Source organism: Vulpes lagopus, chromosome 1 (genome assembly GCF_018345385.1).
Source record: "Vulpes lagopus strain Blue_001 chromosome 1, ASM1834538v1, whole genome shotgun sequence".
Lineage (NCBI taxonomy): Eukaryota > Metazoa > Chordata > Mammalia > Carnivora > Canidae > Vulpes > Vulpes lagopus.
Window position 1 is genome coordinate 40450062 of NC_054824.1, and position 23762 is coordinate 40473823.

General features: G+C 33.2%; 1 protein-coding gene across 2 annotated transcripts in view; it reads right to left on the reverse strand.

Moving 5' to 3' along the window:
- The window catches only part of COL19A1 (collagen type XIX alpha 1 chain), a 317390-nt gene that overhangs the window by 231773 nt on the left and 61855 nt on the right, over nt 1-23762 (reverse strand). For both annotated transcript variants that reach the window (XR_005990424.1, XM_041772509.1), the window contains exons 10-11: nt 14775-14828; nt 1328-1372 (exon numbers count right to left, since the gene is read on the reverse strand). Coding sequence is in view for 1 of the 2 variants with exons in the window: in XM_041772509.1 (XP_041628443.1) it covers nt 1328-1372; nt 14775-14828 (99 nt within the window). In the remaining variant the exon portion in view is untranslated. The remainder of the gene's footprint in view (nt 1-1327; nt 1373-14774; nt 14829-23762) is intronic.

Here is a 23762-nt window from a genome sequence, read left to right on the forward strand (position 1 = left end):
ATTTTTGTTTCTGCTTCATCTGCCCTTAAAAAAGTTAAGACAATAGGTAAGTATTTGGGTATATTTGCCACTGAATGCATGGTCTGTCTTTATTCTAGCATTTTTCCTAAAATATGGACTTTAGCTTGATCTGTTAATTCAAGCTGACATCGAAGCTGCTAAACACCCCCAGTACATCAGCCACAATGTCAGCATGATGCAGCCACCACAAACAGCTGCTGGAAAGTCCAAAACTATTTCCCAGCAGATAAATCTGCACATCCCTTGGCTTGCAACTCAACTCACAGATGCAGCACATGCTGTATCAGTGGGTTTTGTCTAGAGCTGCTGTGAAGAAATTCAGAAGCTTGCCATTTCACCACTGCCAGTTTCAGTCTTATTTTCTTTATGAAGCCAAATCAGGGAAGATTTTTCAAAAGCTGTAACTATAAATAAATGCGTATCTTCTTTTAATGGTAATTTTAGCTACAGAGAAAAATCTAGATGTAATAGTAACTTCTGACGTCTTATCGCTAAGACCTGTAAAACTTCCAGAGCATAAAAATGATATGGTTGGCCTGGGTGGGCATCTAAAATTGCATCAATAATGCTCTTCCATGTGGTGGGATTATCTGGGTGGTGTTATGGCAGCTGGCCCCACCTGAAACAGCTCCCCATCCCTCCAGGAAACTGGAATAGACCAGACTCTGTGCTTCCAGCAATGCTGATCATATTTCTTGCCAGAAGAAGAAAGCAGCCTTGGGACAATACAAGGGTACAAATGAAGTTCACCTTGGTAAGGAGAAAGACACTCGGCACAGAAGAAGTAGCATAGTTGATGCAAAAATTTTTAGTTATTACAAAGTTGTTCTGAGAGATTTTTTGAAGATATTAGTTATAGCATCTTTGTAATATTTGATATTTTATGTCATTGTAACTATTATGTTTAGTCAATCCGGGGTATACAAATAGGAAGGTAAATAAAAAAGAACCAAATATAGTCAAAGACTGTAAAAATTGTTTCACTCTTCATTTTAGATTCTAGTAAGTGAAACATGTCCAGAGCAGCTCTGTATACTCCCATGGCCACCAGAAAACACCATCATCGACTTCTCTGGAGAAGCATGTTGCTAAAGCTCTCTGATAAAGCTCTCCTATAGTGATTTCTTTGAGAAGGGATTATTTCCACAGATTCTCTTTGAAAAGACCATTAATTGGCTTTCTAAGAGCTTTCCAGGGATTTCAGTTTCATCAAACAAATTTTCTGAATCTCTACTATATTATGGAAAATTCAGTTTTTTAAGATGTTAAATTCTTAACTTGTAAAAGACATTTAAAAACTCTTTACCTTTTGACCAGGTAAGCCTGGAGCTCCATGTAAACCATTTTCACCCTAAGAGAAGTACAGAGAATAAATTTTATTAGCCATAAAAAACAAATGAATAAAGAAATTTTTGCAGTTCTAGTGTTGTGGGGAAAGGTAGCCAACACTGAACATCTATCACATTTAGGGGCTTTCTGTCTATCCTTCCTTATCTTACAACTGTAGAATTGGTACTTGAATTTTACAAGATAAGATAACAGTCTATTGGGTTCCAGGTAGCTCAGTGAGTTAAGTGACTCTTGGTTTCATATCAGGTTGTGATCTCATAGGTCATGATATTGAGCCTACATCAGGCTCTTCAGGGAGTCTGCTTGAAGATTCTCCCCTTCTGCCCCACAACTCATGTGTGTATTCTCTGTCTCTCTTTTAAATAAATATATCTTTAGAAGGAAGGAAGGAAGGAAGGAAGGAAGGAAGGAAGGAAGGAAGGAAGGAAGGAAGGAAGTCTCTGAGTCATGTTCAGGATCATCCAACTTGTGGCACGACCTAAGATTTGAATTGAGTTCTAACTCCACAGCCTGTGTTTTCCCAGCTATTTAGTATCCTTTTTTTCATTTTGTCTTTCAAGCCTCTGGACATAATATTAAAGTCTGGCATAGGTTTTCTATGGGCCAGGCACTGTTCTCCCAACAAACCTATTGGGTAGATACTATTATGATCTTCTTACAAGAGATGATTACACAGCCAGTAGCAGTTAGAAATGTGATTCAAAGACATATACTTCAGCTCTGTGCACACAACCACTCCCGCTGTCTCATGGAGAAAATTCATTTCTGGCTTGTAAGGGACCTCTAACAACTGAATGTATCCATATATCTATTATAGATATATATCATATCTATCATAGTCATAGATATACAGATATGTAGTAAGCATATATATATGCCATATATATATATATATATATATATATCTGCTCAAATCTGTTGATTGTCTTTAAATCAAAGACATACTCAATGCCATTTTACTTGAAGCAATTGCTTATAAGAATTTTTAGTTCTTTCCATTCATCTGGTTTCAGTCTTCGGTAAAAAGGTTTTTAGCAGATACTTATCAGTTTCCATTACTGGAGTTGATGGATCATTTCTTTGACAAACCTGCCTTGTAAACAGCACAGCAGCTAGAATGAGATACTCCTGAGAGGATGTGCATATTCTCAGTGGAGCCTTAGGAATTTTGCTGCTTACAGGAGCTGACTTTGACTCTTGAGTTTCCCAGCTTACACAGTTCAAAATAAATTAACAATTCTATTTATCTGCTTTATTTCTAGAAAATCTAAGTAATTTATAAGACAACAATTCTTAAGCACTACCTAGAATGAAGTCAGATACCGTTCTTAGAATTTTTAAATAAAATTCAAATATATGAAGAAAAAAATCACATTTTCAAACTTTAAAATAGCAATAATATATTCTGTCTAATTCTAAAGAGATCATTATCATTTCATTAATTAATACATTTTGGAAAGGCTTATATAAAAGTCATTTATACCATTCTATATAGACACACATATTATTTTAAAGACTAAGGCTGTTCTTAGATTAAATTATCTAAGTTTTTCCATGTTATAACTGCTATCATCATAGAATATAATAAACACTAAAGGCAAAATTTTGTTGCTAAGTGAAATTAAGCATTGAAGCATCAGTAAAATACAATGTACTTAATCATGTAATAAATATATTTTTTATTATTTAAAGTAATAAATATATTTTTATTTAAAAATTATTATAGTTCTAGATTTCAGGCATTATATAAACTTCCCATTTCATTTGATAAAGTGTTAGTAAAAGCACATTATGTATTTAATGCCAGGGAACATTCTGTGGAAATTGAGCTTCTGTTACTCATCATAGAAGTATGTCCACTTGTCTATAAGGAGTAGAATTATTTTAATCGGTTGGTCTAATATAATGTTTTATATCATATTACAAGTTACACATGATAACAAGATGTGGCATGTAATCCAGTAAAGTACACTGATACAGTATTCACTGCCAAAAATACTTTTTGGGGAAAAAAAAATAGGGATAGTATATCTTTCTCGTTTTCTTTGCCGATAGCCCACTCCTATGCACTCTGTGTTTAAGGTTCTGGCACCTCAAATCCTACTTCTGGCATTGTCAGGTTAGGGTTACACCCAGAAACACCCCTAATTGGGTACCAGAAATCTCTAAAGCTGTGATATTAAGACTCTTTAGTGGACACAGATTTCATGATTATTGCAATTAAAATGTTACATTTTCCTGTGGCCAGTGTTCACTGGTCCCCATTCTTTCCTGACTAGGAATTTGTTTTGTAAACATAATCCTAAACTCCCAGATAACCCAATGGACACCACTGATTACTCTCAGGGGAAAAAGCCAGTTTCACAGACCATGAGGGGGAAGATTCTGAGATTCTGAGTGGACACCATTGAAGTCTAAAGTTTGCAATACTGGTATTCAGAAACCTTTTTATTTTTTTCTCACTGATTTTCTTGAAGTTATCAGAGATGGCCTACTTAGAAACTTTTAATAATTTTAAACTACTTGTCATTTTTCTAGTTCCTAAGGGATAAATTAGCATTTTTGTTTTTGTCCCTATCTCAAAAAAAGAGAGATTTGTTAAAGTAGCACAAAAGCTAAAGAAGAAAATAGCCTTAAAGAGCAAATTTTTGTTTAAAAGATTCATGAATAAATGACGATTCCATCAGGATTTTTATCCAAAACCTAATACAGCTTGAAGTCAAATGGAATTCTAAGTAGGAAATAAATGATTATCTAAAACTACTGGATTGACAGACATTAGCTGCTTTTTCTGAACTCTTGCAGTTCCTCCTTCCAGTCCTAGAACAAAAAAGAAATAAGAAGGTTCTCTTTTGGCTTTTGATCAATATTTTAGCTTACTATTGAGGGAATATTACAATCAATGTTTCCCACAGCTACCATAATATTCCAAACTTGCTTCTGAGGAATATACTTTCTATTATAGGTTTTTCCATCAAAGGACCTGTGTCCTTTTCCTGTTACAAATTCAAGCTACACAGAAGGACAAGTGAATGAATATGTGTAATATCAAGTGGAGCCAAATCTAATGTTGCTGCTGATAGCACTGTTGCCATGTTATTACTGTAATGCATAGCTCATCTCTGACTTCACAAACCTATCTAAGAACCCTTTCCAGAATTCAAAGTAGCTTCTTTGAGAAGCTTTTGGAAAAAAACTAGGGTGTGACTTAGGACCAGCTGATGGCTTTCTGAAAAACTGATCAAAGGATTTCATTTTTACCTCCTTTTTATCACTGCACATTTCCCTGAAGTAAGCACAGCTAGGCATAAAAGATAAATTATTAGTTTTCCTGATTCCTTTGACATTAGAATCTGTCTTTCCTTATTATGCAGGATATACACATTGTCTGAAGGACATTTGGTAAGAAATCACATTCCCCAAGGCTATCGTTTCCAAACCTAGTCCCAATGAGACCAAGCAAAGAAAAGATTAAACAGGTAAATGGAAATTTGCTAATAACTACACCTAAGCCTAGAAAATAGAAAGTTATACACTAAGTTGCAGTGATTTTTTTTTTGTTTAAAAAATTAGGCATTCACTCTCTGACATCCTATTATATAACACTGCTTCCATACTTAAAAATTTAATATCGCCTATCATTTCATTTTAAAGCACGTTTTCCAGAACTTAATCTCTTGTATGAACATATGATACACTTGGAAATACATTGATATTTTCCCACTAACTCATATTTATTAAGAGAAGATATACTTAAATTGAATGTTGAGTGAAATAGCTAGAAAAATATCTGAAATGGAATGCCAGAATTCTTGCATGAAAACTAACAAAAGAGGTAGCTAAAAGTAAATGTGATTTTGCTTTTGTGTAACGCTAACTTGACCTTTACATTTCTGACTACAGGTCAACTTTACTCAGGACATAATCTTCAGAAATTGAATTTTTATGGTTCTTAAATTGTTGCCACTCTACTAAAATTTCAGGAAATAAAATAGATACCTCCTACTTTTTTTCAGACATTTCATCAAGTCTAAGTCTTTTTATTTCACAGAGGAGTATTTTTCCCTTCTATTTTGTTGGACTTTATTCCAAGACATAAATTGTCAAGTTAAAAAGTATATACTGCATAGAGTTTAAAACTTCAAACTTTCTGAATTCTTTGTATTTGCTGGATCCTTAATGCAGCAAATCCATTGGGATACATTATCATATTAATGTTCAAGATAAGGCAAATTTATATGCTTAACCATAAGGTGAACGAGCTTGTTACTTATTATTACTTAGTCTTATGGGTCATTTCAAAGGGAAAATGCCCACCAAAGGTAAAATAGAGTCAATACATGTCTTAATCACAGTAACATAAATATAGGGAGTTAGTAGAAGCTGAATCTAACACCTACTATCTCAAAAACTACCAACCTGAGTGTATGTGTTTGTGTGGGCACACAAGTTTATGCAAGTGCACATACCAAGGAAACAAGCAGGATGGATAGTCTTAAAAATAGGGGCAAGAATAAATTTGTATATTTATACCCACTATTATTAAAGAATTTAGTTGAGGTACTGACTCTACTGAAGCTTCTTTATTAAAGTCAGGCACTTTTGCTGTTTAATTTGTGTTTGATTTTGGAGAGCAGAACAAAGCAATTCTCTATGTGGATAGTGCAACAATGCTTTCTGAACTCAACCTTCCCCCAAATTTCTGCACATTAGTCTCATTTCACAAAGGAAAAAAATATCTTATGGATCTTATATGTGACATCCCTTTATGTCAATATCAAGGCTACTCAGTAAATCAATAAATTTTCAGTGATAGTTTGGAGTCCCTTAATGAATTCATCATCGTTTTCTGGGCACACACTGGTTACACAATATATCTTTTAAAATGCGGAACTCAGGGAACACCTGGTTGGCTCAGTGGTTGAGCTTCTGCCTTCGGCTCAGGGCATGATCCTGGAGTACCGGAATCAAGTCTTGCATCAGACTCTCTGCATGGAGCCTGCTTCTCTCTCTCTCTGCCTGTATCTCTGCCTCTCTCTGTGTGTCTCTCATGAATAAATAAATAAAATCTTTTTTTAAAAATGTGGAACTCCTAACTCAGCACATCACTCCAGAAATGGTCTCACCACACAGAATAGAAAACAAAAGTGTCATTATACACCACACACACACACACACACACACACACACACCTTGTTCTAGATACTATATAGTACTCCTATTTATACAATTTGCTTTTTTTAAAGCTAAATTACTTATGTATACATTGAGCTTATAGTCAACTATAACCATTAAGTTTTCCTTTCAAGGGACTATATCTTACAACCCTTCAACAAATAAATTGAATGAAAATTATACTGAGTTATTAAAATTTAAAAAACAAGAAAATACATAATTTTGAAATTATTTGGACAGGTAAATAATTCTTTCCATACATAACAAAGTTAAAGAACTGAGACTTGGCCAATGTAGAGCCCATTAGAAACCGGGGCTCTTACATATTTGTGATTTTTTTAAAGCAGAGAACAAGTGTTTTGGCTTTTCACTATATTGTGAGACTAGCTGTAAGGCAGTCTTTAATAAACTCAAAGCTTCATAAAAGCACTAAGGAAATAAAAGACATTTAATGTGAATCATCTCCTAAAGTGACATCTGAATCAAGTATTCTGACAAGTGAAAGATGATTTAAGATATAAAGAGGACAGTGTCATCAGTAAGCTCCTAATTGAGGACAGTGAGATACCAGTAAGCACAAACTATTTCCTGTCCAAAGTATTCCTCATGATGAGTAATTTATAGTTCTGCTCCATATCAATTACTTCTAGTAGAGCTTAAATGCACTCGAGTCATTTGTTATTTATCTTTAGCCCTGAGGTAAATTATTGTGAAGATATAGAGAAAGAACATGCCTTAGCAATCTTGTAAGAAAGGCAGGAGATTTTTTTTCAAACCTCATTTGGAAAAAAAAGAGAACATGATAACCTGAAGTTTATGCTTACAAGAGAATAAAGAGCATAGTTTCTCCAAGAGAAAATGGGAAGCAAATTCTGGAGCTGCACACACTTCTCTCTATTTGATTTCACTCTAGGAACCAGCATCTATAAGCTTTGCTAGGTGGACAAGAGATTCTCCTGATCCCCTATTTCAGTGAAGCATGTTTTTGCAGAAAGTACAGAAGACTTGCACTGAAGATCCACTGCCTTTTCCAATTCCCCATCAGTATGGTTCTAATAATCATCTTCAATTTCTTTTTTCTACTGCCCTGAGGCTAAGTCCACTTGAGTTCTGAATAACTCAACAAACACTTATCTGGAATCAATCAGGTGCCAAATGCTGGGTCAGGCGCTGGGGGTTAGAGGAACAAGACCTTGTTCTCCTGGAGCTCACAGTGGAGACAAAGACACAAACTATGTTGATAATGTAAATAAGTACTATGTTGGCAGAGAGAAGGGGCTATTAATTTGTCTGCTGTCAAGGAAACTTTACAAAAAATACCTAATTTTTCTTGAGCTTTGAATTTAGTAATCTGTGAAAATGCAGTGATGGTGAGAGGGAAGAAGGGCACCCATTGTGTATGATCATGTTCTTGAATTTTCTACTCAGTACCTAACAGGTTCATTTAGTACCCTACACTGGCTATGTCTGACTCTCACTTGGATAGCTAAAAATCTCCTTTGGGCGGAGCCACTTTTAGAAAATTCTAGTATCTGAAATTGTAGATGTCCTTATCAAATACCAATTACATCTTTATATTTATTGTTGAGTATCTCAGCAATCTTCCCCAAGGATAAAATAATTAGTCACTGAACTATGCAGAGAAACAGAGAATGTGTGATCTTTTTTATGGCAATATTTTAATATTTATATACTAGATTCTCATAGTGCATTAAACCAAATAGGAACATTAGCAGAATAAGTTCTTGAAATATGGCTGTTTAGCAAATAAAAGTCAAATGCCTGGGTGCCAGATCCACTGCATGTGTTGAGCCTGTTATCCATCTGTTGTGTTCTCTGCCAACTGCTCTACTTGGGGTGTGAGTGGAAGGCATTAGAAGGGAATAAGAAACCATTAAGAAATAAATTCAACTGCAGAGTGAGCAAGTTTTTCTTTTTTTCTGTCCTTCTGTTACCTCTATTCCTCTTATGTTTCTGCTTATTTTACTGCTGTATTGCATCAAAATAATGCCTACAAATGAGACAATTAAATGAGACTTACTCCATGTAAAGGCATTAATTTTTCACTGATAATTCAAGTATCATTCTTGGAACTTCAGTAAGTGAAGCCAACAGTAGGTTGACAAAACTGCTTTTTTTGTGGTCATGTTTCCTATGAATACCGGTTATGATTTAAAAAAAAGTTCAATTCTATGTCCAGATTTGCCTCTTTTTTCAATGCAGAATTTTCTGAAATATAGTAGTATACAGATGATTCTCTGTTTAAGAAGTATTTTCTTAAATATAAAGCTCATCCTTGTTTTGTAAACCTTGACAAGTTCATAGAAAAGATAGAGCCCATTGTTAGAATAAAGGAGCTGCCCTTGCTTTTATTCTTCTCAGTTAGTGTTTCGATTCCTACAATAAATTGTTGCATTCGAACAGGTATTTTAAATTTTTAAAAATTTGGGCAGACCTCTGCGATTAATACTAATTCTGAATTTCAGTGGAAAATGAGGTGAAACTAGATAATATAGATGGAAAGCCAAATGACTTAAAAATTCTCTAGTTTTTTCAATAAATGCCTATAAGTTTCTGAGTCTCAAAGGTATTACTGCTACATCTGGATCAGGGCTGTCTCTGAGTTCATTTTAATTCACAACAGCTACCGGCCTTGTCTGCACTTTCAGAAACTCTAACAGCATCTGCCTTTATTTCCTGAAGCTGCAGTCATCTCGTAAAACATCTTTTTAAGGGGAAAATCGAGATTCAGAGATCACCGTCATTTTATTTTCCAACTGAAAAAAAAAATACAAAGGCGGACAGGGAACAATGGATATGCCCAATTGAGTCTTACCCTGCTGCAGAGATTGGGGGCTTCAGAGCATATGGTGAAAAGGCTGTCACACAAAGCGCCTCGGCATGAGGATAGATAGCCTGGCTGGTTTTAAGTCAGGCAACTTGGCAACTCTCTCATCATGTTATCAGATATACTTCTTAATGCTTTAATGCATGTGGCTTTTTGCCTCTAGAAGTTCAATATTTTTTTAAAAATAAACTCATGGTGTTAAGCACTTTTGTTTTTGACCAAACAAATATACAATAAATGTGTGTGTATATATATATATATTTGACCAAAAGAATATACTTTATATATACTTATAATAGATATATAAGTATACTTACATTACTTATACATATAATTATATATCAAAAGCATATTGCATAGAGAACATAAAGAGAATTTTCTAGGTTAGATGCTGAGGTAAGGTAATCTGGAGAGTGTGGACATGATTGGTCTGCCAGGAGGTGAGTGTGCAGGGCAGATAAGGACCTCCAGATAGTCCAGGTATGAGAATTTTGAAAGTTGATTTCAAACATACTTTTGAATTTGGAAACCAAACAAAATCATGTTGCTTTCATAATATTTTGAAAGATAAAGTGAAACAAAATACTTTCATTCAGTGAAAAAATCATATGATGAAGATTTTTAATTGGTAGACACAATTTTATGAGGGATCTCTACGGTTGGGTAGACTTTAAAGAGGGTGGTGGGGGGGCATGGATTTAATGACAAGGAACACAGTTCCCCCTGCAGCAGAATTGAGAAAACCCTCTGTATAGTTCTTTCTCTAGGTAGTAGGCAAATTTAAGATATAATTCAGAACTGTTTGTGCAAAAGAAATCTGGATACCGGTGGAGCTACATCCAGATGAAGTAATAAGGTAAATGTGCAAAAGCTATGAACTCATATATGTAAGATTCAAGTTCTGGCCCCACCATCTGTTAGCTATGAAACATTGGGGAAGTTTTTATTCTATCTTAGTTTCTTAATCTGTGAAACACCAATGATAATAAATCTTAGAGATACTGTGAGAAATAAATAATATAAAGAAGTCTCTTGACAGTGTTGAACACATAATAATAATTGAGTAAATGGCTGCTATTATTAATATCGTAAGAGTTTATGCTCATACATATTTCAGCTAAATAGAAAATTAGTTGTTTTGCTAATATGCAAACATTAATTTGTTTTTAGAGGTCAAAATTATCTAAGATATGTGTGACTTTTAACATTTTCCACTAAATATATTTTGAATAAATAATATAAATTCCTTCAAATAAGTTCTAATTTAGTTTCATAGCAAGCCTAAATTTAGAATAATAGAATCATAAAACTGTTTTCTCTTAAAATTATATCTATTTACCAAATACAATCATCCCACCCTTATCTGCAGGCTTTATCTTTCAAGACCTAAAACCACAGATATTACTAAACCCTATATATATATTGTGTTTTTTCCTATACGTATATATCTATGATAAAGTTTAATTTATGAATTAGGCTCATCAAGACATTAACTATATTGTTAATATTATTATTAACAATATATATTAACAATATAGTTAATGTAATTGTTATAACAATTATAACAATAGACAATAAAAGTTATGTGAATATAGTTTCTCTTTCTCTCAAAATATCTTACAGTACTATATTCACACTTCTTGTGATGGATGATGTGAGATGATAAAATGCCTACATAATGAGATGAAGTGAGTTGAATGACGTAGGTATTGTGACATAGCGTTAGGATACTCCTGACCTTCTGACCATATGTCAGATGGAGGACCATCTGCTTCCAGATTGCAGTTGGCTGCTGATAAGCAGATACTACTGTATTTATAGATCAGGCACGAAGCTATCATTTTATGAATAATCTCATTTAATCCTTAAAACTACAAGTAGATATAATATAATGCCCATTTTAAAAATGAGACAACTTAGGAAAAAACCCAAGGGACATGTCTTGAAATTACAGATTGATGATTTGAGTTGAATTTCAAACACAGGCAATCAAACACTGTAGTTAATATCTGATTGTTACAAGAGTGATGCCTATCTTTTACTACATACTTACTCTGTGAGAAACAAAATTATTTTCGTGGAAGTTTTCTTAATAAAATAAACATTTTAGGGACAAACTGTAGGTAATTAAGCAGACAGAAAATTGGTTGTAGCAATTAGGCTCCATATTTATTGAACTTTTATTATCACATTTTTAGGATTAATATGACTAGAAAATAATTATTCCTGTTTTTTAAAAATATCCTCACTTCTCAAAAAAAAATCTGGTATATGACATACATAAATGAAATAGGGAATGAGGTAATTTTTTGTTTGAAATATTCAAGTAATGAATACAAGCATGCTTTGAGTTTTATGTTTGGAGGTAACATGGTGGACAGGATTTGTCCAAATCCTCACCTCCTTTTCCCTCACATACTATGAGGATGTTGTGAGCACATGGGTGCATACGTGTATGTGCATGCATGTATGTATGTGTGCATGTATATGTGTGATCTTACACATTAAGTGATTTACTTCTCATGGAAATTAGACTATCCAGCTTACTCATCTTGGCTGACAGTGGTTTCTGTCCAATCAAGCTTATCAGAAGTCACCAGTGACTAATAACTAATAACAACTGCTACACTTGCTATATAAGATAGATTTTCTTACATGAACTCAGAACAGAATATTTACCAAGTCTCTTAGGCAAAATCCTAGCTGTGCTGAGTAAATGTAAAGGCTATGGTTATTGGTTGCAGTATACTGTTAGCAGTATAGCTGTATGTACGTATAAGGTTAGATTACCTAGTACAAGTTTTATAAGGTGACAAGTATGAGAATTACAAAAGAAGAGAGTTTGATGCTCTAGTTCTTTATCCTCCATGACTTCACATATCCCATCAATTGATTTCATAATATAGTGTTGTTTAGTGTCCTATTTTTCTCCTGAGCCATAGAAGAAACTAATACTTTGTTCAGGGCCTTGACTTAAAAAATTTTACTGCTATCACCTAGTCAAACTTCAAAGTGTAGGTTTATCTTAGAATGATAGGATTTATATGCAAATCACTTAATTTATTATGGTATCACACTGGATGTAAGTATAAAGTATAGTTAATATACAAATTCTACTCTACACTGCTTAGAATATGCTTCACTCCATTAATATAAATCAGCTTTCTAGTTTAAATATTAAACCTTAAAAAATTATGAAAGCTTCACTTTGGGAATAGTATAGCTGAGATACATGTTCTATGGCACTTTGCGTATGTTCTTGTTGCAACGGAGACAATTCATCCTTTTAAATTTTATCTTTTAACAGAACCCCTAACATTTCTAAGAAAAAGAACCCCAAAGAATTACAAGTGCTGAGAAGAAGAATCAAAGTCTATAGATACTGGAAGGGTAGTAGCCACTAAGGAGGATCTGTGAAGATGCATGAAACCCGGATCTGAGAGCTAAGTGTACCCTGATACCATATTCAGCACCACTGGAAGCTGCACAGATTCTCTAATTGTCCTGCTTTCCCATAATTTATTGTGTAAAATTATATGAATCTTACTTTACATCCCATAGTAATCAAGTCCAATTATCTATAATCTATTTTATAGTCCAAGTACTCCAGTGATTCTGTTTTTGGCTTTAAAAAAGTTCCCATATTCAAAGTAATTCCAAAAATCCCAGTGATCCGAAATCCAAGCAATCAGATTACTATAATGTATTTTAGGAAGAGGTTGGTGGAATAAGTGTATGAAGCAAATTTGGAATAGGGCAATCTGCTTAGGAGTTAGATGACTGAGTAGTATGCTGTAGGGGGAAAGCATTTTGAAAGAATTAGACCTTTGAACAAGTGTTTGAAGGAAATTTTACTTATGATGAAGAGTCTGCAATTGATGTCATCAGCTAGCTTAATTAAGCAAGAGGATAGCAGCCCAAATAAACATTAACTTGCAGCAAGGAATTATCATTCAACAAAGATTTTACTGATTCTAACATTTACACTACTACGGGAGTAAGGAATTTGCATATCGGGATAAATAATCACTAAAAGAAAAAAAGTAGCATCAATGAAGTAGTCAGAAATCAGACACATTTTAGAAGGACTCAAAAAATATCTGTCCAATTATTTCTGAACCTCCTACCACTTCTGCTTCAGTTTTCTTGTGACAACTGTAGGTTAATAACCACAGGATCAAGGCCTTCTGGATAATGAGGCACAATGGACTCACTTGATAATTAGTGAGCTAAAACAGCTACAGAAACCTATACTAAATTTATTTTAGTGAAGAAGGGCATTTTCTTAGCATCAACATGTGAAACCTTAATAATTCAGCAGTTTAAGTTATATGTATGTATGGATACACACACATTTATGTATCATGAAAAATAGGACAAGCTTAATTGCAATTTATATTTACAAATATAAAAATTCTTAAAATTTCTATAAGAACTGAACTTAAATATATGGAATAGATAAGTCACAAGAATAAGACACAGCATAGGGAATATAGTCAGTGATATTATAATAGTAATGTGTGATGACAGGAGCTACATTTGTGGTGAGTGCAGCACAATGTATAGAGAAGCTGAATCACTATGTTGTACACTTGTTAATGTAACATTGCATGTCAACTATACTCAAATAAAAAATTTATGAAACAAAACAAAACTGAACTTAAATATAATGGTGAACTGCAACACTAACCTCTTGTGAGTAATTTCATCATGTAGAATTATCTTCACAGTATTAGAAAAGACAACATGCATTAAGGAGAGCACATGATGAGACGAGCACTGGGTGTTATACTATATGTTGGCAAATTTAATTTAAATAAAATAAGTTAAAAAAATAAAAACACAACATGAAAATCAACCATTTTATGAGATAAATACCATATTTTTAGCGTTTAATTGATAGACTGAATATATCTCTCATTTTTTATTGATAATATTTCATGTGGTACTGTATTTTTAAATGTCAATTTATGTCTATAGTGAAATATGTATTAAAAGATATTATAGCATATATTAAAAAATGAAACTAAGAAGCCTTGGGGATCTCAGAATAATGGGCAATGTTCTAGAGCAGGGGACAGCAAGTTTTTTCTGCAAAGGACCAGACAAAAAGTAAATATTTTAGACTTTTCAGGTCATATGATTTTTGCCACAATTGCCTCACACAGTCATGTTGCACGAAAGCAGATACGAAAACAAATTTGTGTGGTTATGCTTCAGCACAATGTTATTTACAAAATGATACAGTTGGCATTTTTGGCAGCTCTACAGCAGGTTCATAGTTTGCTGGCCCCTGAACTATCAGACTTCTTCTGTCTTTCTATCTGGTACAACCTTTTAAAACACCCACAAAGTTTAATCAAGTAACAAATCCACATACCTTTTCCCCAGGAATTCCAGGAGCACCAAATTCACCTTTAATACCACCTGAACCCTAAAATATAGAAATGTTCATTAGGAGGTTTTTTTCAAAAGTGTATTAATTGCTAGGGTCAAAAAAATCTGCCATTTCACAGATATGTTCTTCTGCTTGCACCAAAATTTGTTCTCTGAGTCCCTTCCTCATATTGTCTACAAGTCATTAAACAATACTTTTGATCATGTTATCAAAAAGGTAATAAGTAATGAATATCAAAGTGCTAATCAAAACTAAAACTAGGCTTTCTCCACACAGATATATGTAACAGCTTTGCCATTTCTTTTATATTTATCAAAGGTAAGGAATGATTCTGTTGCTTTTATCTTACCTAATATCTGATGTTTTCAATTCAAATAAGTCATGAAATTTTATACTCTAAGGGACTCATACTTGTTTCATTAATGTGCCTGATCTTCCTTTTTATCCTCTAGGGAAATCCCACAGCTGGGGCAATCCAACTGTTAACTTCCCTGCTTTTCCATCTAAACAGGAAAAAATATTCTCAATGAAACTGATATGTTGTTACCTATATCTGCTTAATGGCTCTACCACAAATTCTGTCTAATAAATTTATCCTTGAAAGGGTGGAAAATAAGATAAACTTTTTGAATGAGTTTCTCTATCACTAATGTGTGATAGAGACTAAGAAATATATCAGAATTTTATGAATATATCATGCTATTATTACAGTGGTATTACATATTCATTTCAGATTTAAGGTACACAACTAAATTTCAAATTTAAATTCCTACTGATTAGATGATATTACATCAGGTTGGGTAAAATTGATATAAAAATAAAATTGATACAAAACAAAATATATAAGATATATTCAATAATAGATTTATACTGACATAGAAAGTCAAAAGTCAATATTAAATCCTACCTCTGAGAGCTTACTACTAAGAGAATATATTCCATCTTTCAAAAAAATTGTGAACATATATTGATTCAATTACTTTTTATTGGTATGGTATGCCTATAGAATGAGCATATGAGTAATGTCAGATTGAAAAGAAAATAAAGGGAAACTCATGAGTAATCCCTCAGTTAATGCATTAGACTATTCAAAATGGAAACATCCACATACTGAGATCAGAAGGAGGGAGTAATGGAAATGAATCAATACCAAAGTTTCTGACTATAGAGTGAAGTAAGTTAACTTATTCCATTTAAAATTATTTTAGTTTTCTCTCAAAGTATGTCAGCAAGGCAATCATTTCATAAAGTCTATACGTTTTTGGAAATTAACTGGATATGTGAAAGATAATAATTTAAAATAAACTGGAAAATTATTCCCCAAATAGAGCTCAGATCATACTCCCCCTTAGGTTCAGGGACATTGAAAATGAGCTGCTATTTCACAAAACTCTGATGGAATTTCAACTTTGAAGTGGGTAAAAGTATTAGCCACGGTCTTAAAGAACTGAGAAAGTAAAGTGGTTGCTAAGTAATTAGGTTGCTAACTACATATGCTAAAAAGGGGATTGGTGGTGGTGGTTTAAAAGATGTAGAAAATTACAATAATCAAATCTGAATGAAGGAAAAGTGTTCATTATTATTTCAAATAATGTCATCTAGAGTTTACTCTTGGACAAATGAGATAATTTGATTAGGTGCTCTAATATAGAATATCGATCACATCTAAGGGTTCAAATCCATGCACTGGTTGAATTTCAAACCATCTTACTCTATGAAGAGGGTCATACTTTTTATGAAAAGAAAAAAGGCAATAAATCAGATTAATAAAGCATTAATTAAGCCCAAACTTGTTTTTTTCCAACTATTTCTGATTCTTCATTGCTAATTAGCAATGTGAAGCTAAAACTGACCAGATCACTAACTTTTGGGTTTTTTTTTTAAAGTATAGTAGAACAATAGTTAATAACAGTCCTTTATGATTTAGCATATCTAGCTCTTTCTTTGCAAACTGACTCTTTGTCCTGCTTGACAAAGTTGCCCGGACAATTAGGACATCAAATTTATAGGTTCTAGAAACAGCTGAGTTGATGATTTAGACTTTCTTTCAGGTGTGGTGTTGATTCATTCATTCAACACCTATTATGTGCTGTTCTACATATACTGCTCACAAAATTCCTATTCTAGTGGGGGAAATAAATAGATACATAATACTAACAAGTCAGGTGACACTAAAAATGCTATGAAAGAAGACAGAAGTGGAATTAAGGAATGTTTTTTACATAAAGCATCAGAATAGGGTTTTCTATTTTAAAGTGATTTTTAAAAAAAAAAAAAAAAAAAAAAAAAAAAAGGGGATCCCTGGGTGGCGCAGCGGTTCGGCGCCTGCCTTTGGCCCAGGGCGCGATCCTGGAGACCCGGGATCGAATCCCACATCGGGCTCCCGGTGCATGGAGCCTGCTTCTCCCTCTGCCTGTGTCTCTGCCTCTCTCTCTCTCTCTGTGACTATCATAAATAAATAATAATTAAAAAAAAAAATAAAATAAAGTGATTTTTTTTGTTTTTTTTTTTTTTAATAAAGTGATTTTTGAGTAAGAACCTAAATGGTGTGAAGGAGAGAGCCAAGTGGCTATCTAAGGAAATCCCAGGTATATATAACCTGGTGTAAATAGCATAGAGCAAGAGTAAACAAGGGAAGAGGATATGACACAATATAGGGAGTGGAGAATGGGATAGGGAGAGCTCTACACATTATGTGAAGCCTTGGAGCCATGGAGAGAGCTTCAGTGTTTATCTTAAAGGAAATAGGAAGTCATGGGTGGGTTTTGACTCAGGTGGGAAAGGATTTACTTACATAATTGTTCATTGTCAAATAATGTTGGGAACAGAAGACAGATTTGAAAGAAATACTTAAATCATTAAGTGACCTTTTCAAGAAAGTAACTATCAATACGTTGTTAATATTTACTGCAAGTAGCATAGAATAACAATTCAAGATTTTTATATAATAAATATTTAATCAATTGCAAATTCTAAGGGATTATTTTACAAATGAAGATTAATTTGTTTTTGGTTAAGTCACATAAGAAACTAAACTCAAACTAAAAGAATTATTTCCACCTCTCCCTCAATATATGAACAATTATACTATGGAGAGGAAAGCAGAAGAAACATATTTTTTCAGTACCTCTTATGTGTCAATTTCTGGCACTATGTAACATACAATTTATTGTATTCTTTCTTCATAATAAACCATTGACTAGGTATTGTTAAGAATAACTTTCAAAGCAAATAAGAGGTGGATGGGATTCAATCTCAAGTGGTTCAGGCTCCAAAGAGGTAAGCCTTCTAATATACTGTCCTACATATACTGTCCTAAATATCCTTTCTCATTCTTAAGACCAAAGGGAAAATCTTGAGAACATCTGGTACCCTTAGTAACACTGCACTTCTGATCATTTCACAAAATTAACTATTCAATATGCCTTAGAGCAAAATGACTTTCAATCTTCAAGCTATGGAGGCATTATTTTGTGCACCTACTCTAATAATGAAAATTATATAGCAGACTTAAACACAGAGGAAAGTTATCTTTATTTATTGCACATTAAAGTTGCAGGATCACACAGTACAATAAGAACAGGAGCAGACTCATCATTGACTCCTTAAAATGAAACAATACATCTATATTTATTACAAGTGCCAGAAAGCTGAACATATTCATAGCGACAGTCATCTAAAGTCATAATTATACAGCAAGTGCTATGGTAGTTTAATCAAATGCTGGTGCTTGTATTGAAAAAATAAAGGAAGTATACCAATTAATTATTTGTCTTATTTTGTAGATCATCAATTTATTTTATCCCAGCTGTTTGTACCTTGCCACTAAAATCATTTGCAATTATGAATTTTGTGTAGTCTGGAAATTAAAACCAATGTTAATATTTTTAAAACATATCTTAAATGGGAAGCTATATAACACACTGTAATCCTAAGATACATTTTTGTATATTTTATAGATTTGGAATAAAAAAATTGCTAATAATTTTCATGTTTACTAATTCCTTCCTAATCCTTTTCTACTGGTTTTCTTTCCTACAGAGGGAGGGAAAGTTCATTGAACAAATCATTACTAGATCATAAACTCAGTGAGAGTAAGCTTGTGTTTTCTCACTACTGCCATAGCTCCAGAACTTAGCACACTTTTTGTTATAATAATAGGAACTCCATAAATAGTTGCTGATGAATTAATGAATTAATTAAAGGAGACATTTACTGTATAAGTAAAGAGTATGGAGGAAAGAATGAGTCTTTAAAAGACATATGCTCTAACAAGAGAGTTTTAATACTTAATCTTTTTAAAAAAAAAAAAAAACATCATTTAGGGATCCCTGGGTGGCTCAGTGGTTTAGCGCCTGCCTTTGGCCCAGGGCGTGATCCTGGAGACCCTGGATCAAGTCCCATGTCCGGCTCCCTGCATGGAGCCTGCTTCTCCCTCTGCCTGTGTCTCTGCCTCTCTCTCTCTGTGTCTCCCATGAATAAATAAATAAAATATTTTAAAAAACACACATCATTTAAAGGTGATATAACGATTTTTCTTAATATTTACTTAATGTTTTTTAAAAGTGGCAGGGATATTTTTAAAGTATTTTACTCCTTCTGAAGCTGACATATGAAATTTCTTCCTATGCCAATAATCTTAAATTGATAGAATTGGTAAGTCAAAGAATGGAAAAGTCAAGTTAAATCACCAACAAGTAAGACAGATATGCATTTTCAAAGTACTTTGTGTCAACCTTACAATGTGAGAAGAACTGATAGATGATACGCCCTCCTTTACAGATGAGGGAAATGAAGCATGAAGAGACTGGGTGGCTTAGCCAAACTCACATTGCTAACCTGAGAAGAGTTGAGATTAATCCAGATCTTTCTACTCTATGAGTACTCTTAATTATGTTATCATGGGCACGCAATTCTACCATTCACAGTTCTCTCAGCTGCAAAATGAGTATAAAAATATAGGGTTGAAATTCTTTATGAAGTTATAAGGAAAAAATATTTCAAGTGGAAGTGTCATTATCAAAAACACAAATAATTCTGAAGAGCTTTTAAAATATAGAGCAACCTTCAAAATGCAAACTGGATTTGACATGTCTAGGTTTAGATCCCAACTTGACCAGTCACCACGTGGCCTTGGGCAATAATTTAACCTCCCTAAACTTCAGTTTTGCTTTCTCTAAACTAGTAATACCAATACTAAATATGAAGAGTTTTAAGAATCAAAAAGATAACACATCTAAATCACTCTTCTCAGTGCTGGGCACATGGTAAGTACTCAATAAATACTAGCTATTGTTATAATGATTTATATAGTTGGTTTGATTGAAGTAGTCCTTAGAACTAGTTTAATCATTTTAAATTTTTATATAACGGCATTAAGCAAAATCAACCCAAGTAATTTGATTTAAAGGGCAAAAATAAATGTTCCATCCTACATCTAAATTCTCTCAAAGATCTGCTAAGGTGCCTAAAGTTCCCATGCAAGCTACAATGAGTAGCTTGACTTCTTTCGGAAGTCAAATGTCTATGAAGTTGCTGTGCAACTTTGAAGGATCAATCATTGCTCCTACCCTTTATAATAAGGAGCCCACTTAGATTATGCTGCTAATTTAGAACCATAGACTTCCAAGTTAAGGCATGAATGGAATTCAAATCTGTTTCACCTTAGAAAGTTGAAAAAAAAAATAACTCCTAAGCTTAGCTCAAATTAATTTATCTAGTTAGCTAACAAAAGACATGACATTAAAAAGTGGAAAATGGAACACTTAAGTTTTGATATGGTCGGGAAAAGGGAAAGGCAAATCTCTAAGCATGGGATATTGCCTAAAATTAGTTCAACAAAGGTGTGCTGTGCAAAAAAAGGTTAGGGAGCCAAGAAAGAATCTTCAGTGGGGAGCCATCAGCAGACAAGAGAAGTCACAAGAAAAGTAAATTATAAGCCAATATCCCTGAGAAACAGAGATGCAAGAACCCTCGACAAAATGAATTCAAGAATAAAACGAAAGCATTATCCACCAGGATCAGAACATTCCATGCAAAAGCAACAAAATATATATTGTTCTCAAGTGCAAAGGGAACATTTTTTAAAGATATATCAAATGTTAGGCCACAAAATCAATCTTAATAAACTTAAGAAGCTGATTTGTATTTCCCTAATGATGAGTATTTACCAAAAGGATGCAAAAATACTGATTCAAAGGGGCTCACACACCCTCATGCTTATAGCAGCATTATCAACAGCCAAGTTAAAGAAATCGCCCAAAGATCCATCAATGATGAATGGATAAAGAATATATGGTTTGTATATGTATGTATATGTACATATATACGTATGTATATACACATATGCAATGGAATATTATGCAGCCATCAAAAAGAATAAACTCTTGCCATTTTCAATGACGTGAACGGAGCTAGAGTCTATTATGCTAGGTGAAATAAGTCAGTCAGAGAAAGGCAAATACTCTATGATTGCACTCATGTTTAAATTTAAGAAACAAAACAGATGAACATAGGGGAAGAGAAAAAAAAGAGAGAAGGAAGCAAACCATAAGACATTCCTAACTACAGAGAATAAACTGAGAGGTGATGGAGGTAGGTTCAAGACAGGCTAAATGGGCTATGTGAGTGATGAGTATTAAGGAGGGCACTTGTTTTGATGAAAACTGGGTGTTATATGTAAGTGATGAATCACTGAATTCTACTCCTGCAATGAATATTACCCTATATATTAACTAACTAGAATTTAAATAAAAACTTGACACAAAAATATTAAGAAATGAAATCATTTCAAGCATCTCTTCCAACCACAATAAATTTCACAAATAATTGGACATTAAACAATATGCTATCGAATAATCAATAGATCAAAGAAAAATCAAAAGAGAAATAAAAAAATACCCGAGACAAATGAAAATGTAAATATAGCATACCAAATTGTGGGATACAACAAAAAAATTCTAAGAGGGAAGTTCATAGCGATAAGTGCCTACCATATGTAATAAGAAAAGTTTCAAATAAACAGTCTAACTTTACATCTGAAGGAATTAGAGGGAAAAAAGCAAATAGATCCCAAAGTCAGTAGAAGGAAAGACAAAGTACCACAGAAATAAATGAAATAGAGACAAAAAACATAATAGAGATCAATGAAACTAAGAGTTGGTTCTTTGAAAGAGAAACAAAATTGACCACTCTAAAGTATACTTATCAATAAAAGAAAAAGGGAGGACTCAAATAAAATCAAAAATGAAAAAGAAGTTATACCAATACCACAGAAATATAAGGGATCATGAGACTACTATAAACAATCATATGTCAACAAATTGGACAATGTAAAAAAAGTGGATAAATTCCTTGAAACATATATCCTACCAAGACTGAACCATACAATAATAAACAGAAAATCTCAGCAGATTGATTACTAATAATGACATTGAATCATTAATAAAAAAATTCTCAGTACACATCTACAGGACCAGGCAGTTTCACTGGTGAATTCTACCAAACATTCAAAAATGAATTAATACTAATCCTTCTCAAACTCTTCCAAAAAATGGAGTAAGAGGGAATGGCTCCAAACCCATTTTATGAGGCCAAAAATGCCCTGATATTAAAACTAAACAAGTATGCCACAAATAAAGAAAATTACAGGCTACTATCCCTGATGAACACAGATGAAAAAGTTTTCACAAAATATTAGCAAACAGAATTCAACAATGTATTTAAAGTATCATACACCATGCAAGTGGGATTTGTTACAGGCATGCAAGGATGGTTCAGTATATCACATTAATGAAATGAGGGATAAAAATCATATATCATCTCAATAGATGCAGAAGAAGTATTTGACAAAATTCAACACCCATATATGATAAAAATTCTCACCAGTATGTATAGAGGGAAAGACCTCAAAATAATGATGGCTATATATGACAAGCCCACAGCCAACATAATACTCAATGGTGAAAAGCTGAAAGTCTTTCCTCCAAGATCAGGAACAAGACAAATTCCATCATTACTATTTAACATAATATTGAAAGTCCTAGCCAAGACAATCAGGCATGAAAGAGAAAGAAAAGGCATCCGAACTGGAAAGGACTAAGTGAAACTGTCACTATTTGAAGATGACATGATTTCATATATAGAAAACTGTAAAGACTCCATCAAAAAACTGTAAGAACTAATTAACAAATTCAGTAAGCTTACAGAGTATAAAATCAAGACTAAAAATTCTGTTGTGTTTCTATGCACCAATAGTGAACTATCAGAAAGAGAAATTTCTTAAACTCTTTATTATAATTGTATCAAAAGAATAAAATTCCAAGGAATAAATTTAGCCAAGGAGGTGGAAGACATATATACTGAAAACTATAAGACATTAATAAAAGAAATTGAAGAAGACACAAATGGAAAGATAATCCATGCTCATGGATTAGAAGAATTAATATTGTTTAAATATAAGCACTATCCAAAGCAATCTACAAATACAGTGCAATCCCTATCAAAATGGCATTTTTCAAAGAAATAGAAGATATCACTCTAAAATTTGTATGGAATCACAAAAAAACCCAATAGCCAAAGCAACCTTGAGAAAGAAGAACAAAGCTGGTGGAATCATGCTTCCTGATTTCAAACTCTGTCTCAAAGCTATAGTAATAAAAACAGTGGAATATTGGCAACAAAACAGATACATAGATCTGTGGAAAAATAGAGAAACAAGAAATAAATCCATACATAAATGTCCAATTAATTTATGACAAAGGTGCCAAAAATATACAATGAGGAAATGATAGCCTCTCCAATAAAGGATATTGGGAAAACTGGGTAGCCATAGGCAGAAAAATAAGATTTGACCACTATCTTACACTATGTTACACAGTTAACTCAAAATAGATTAAAGACATGAATATAATATCTGAAACTATAAAAACTCCTAGAAGAAAACAGGCACTAAGCTCCCTGATGTAGGTC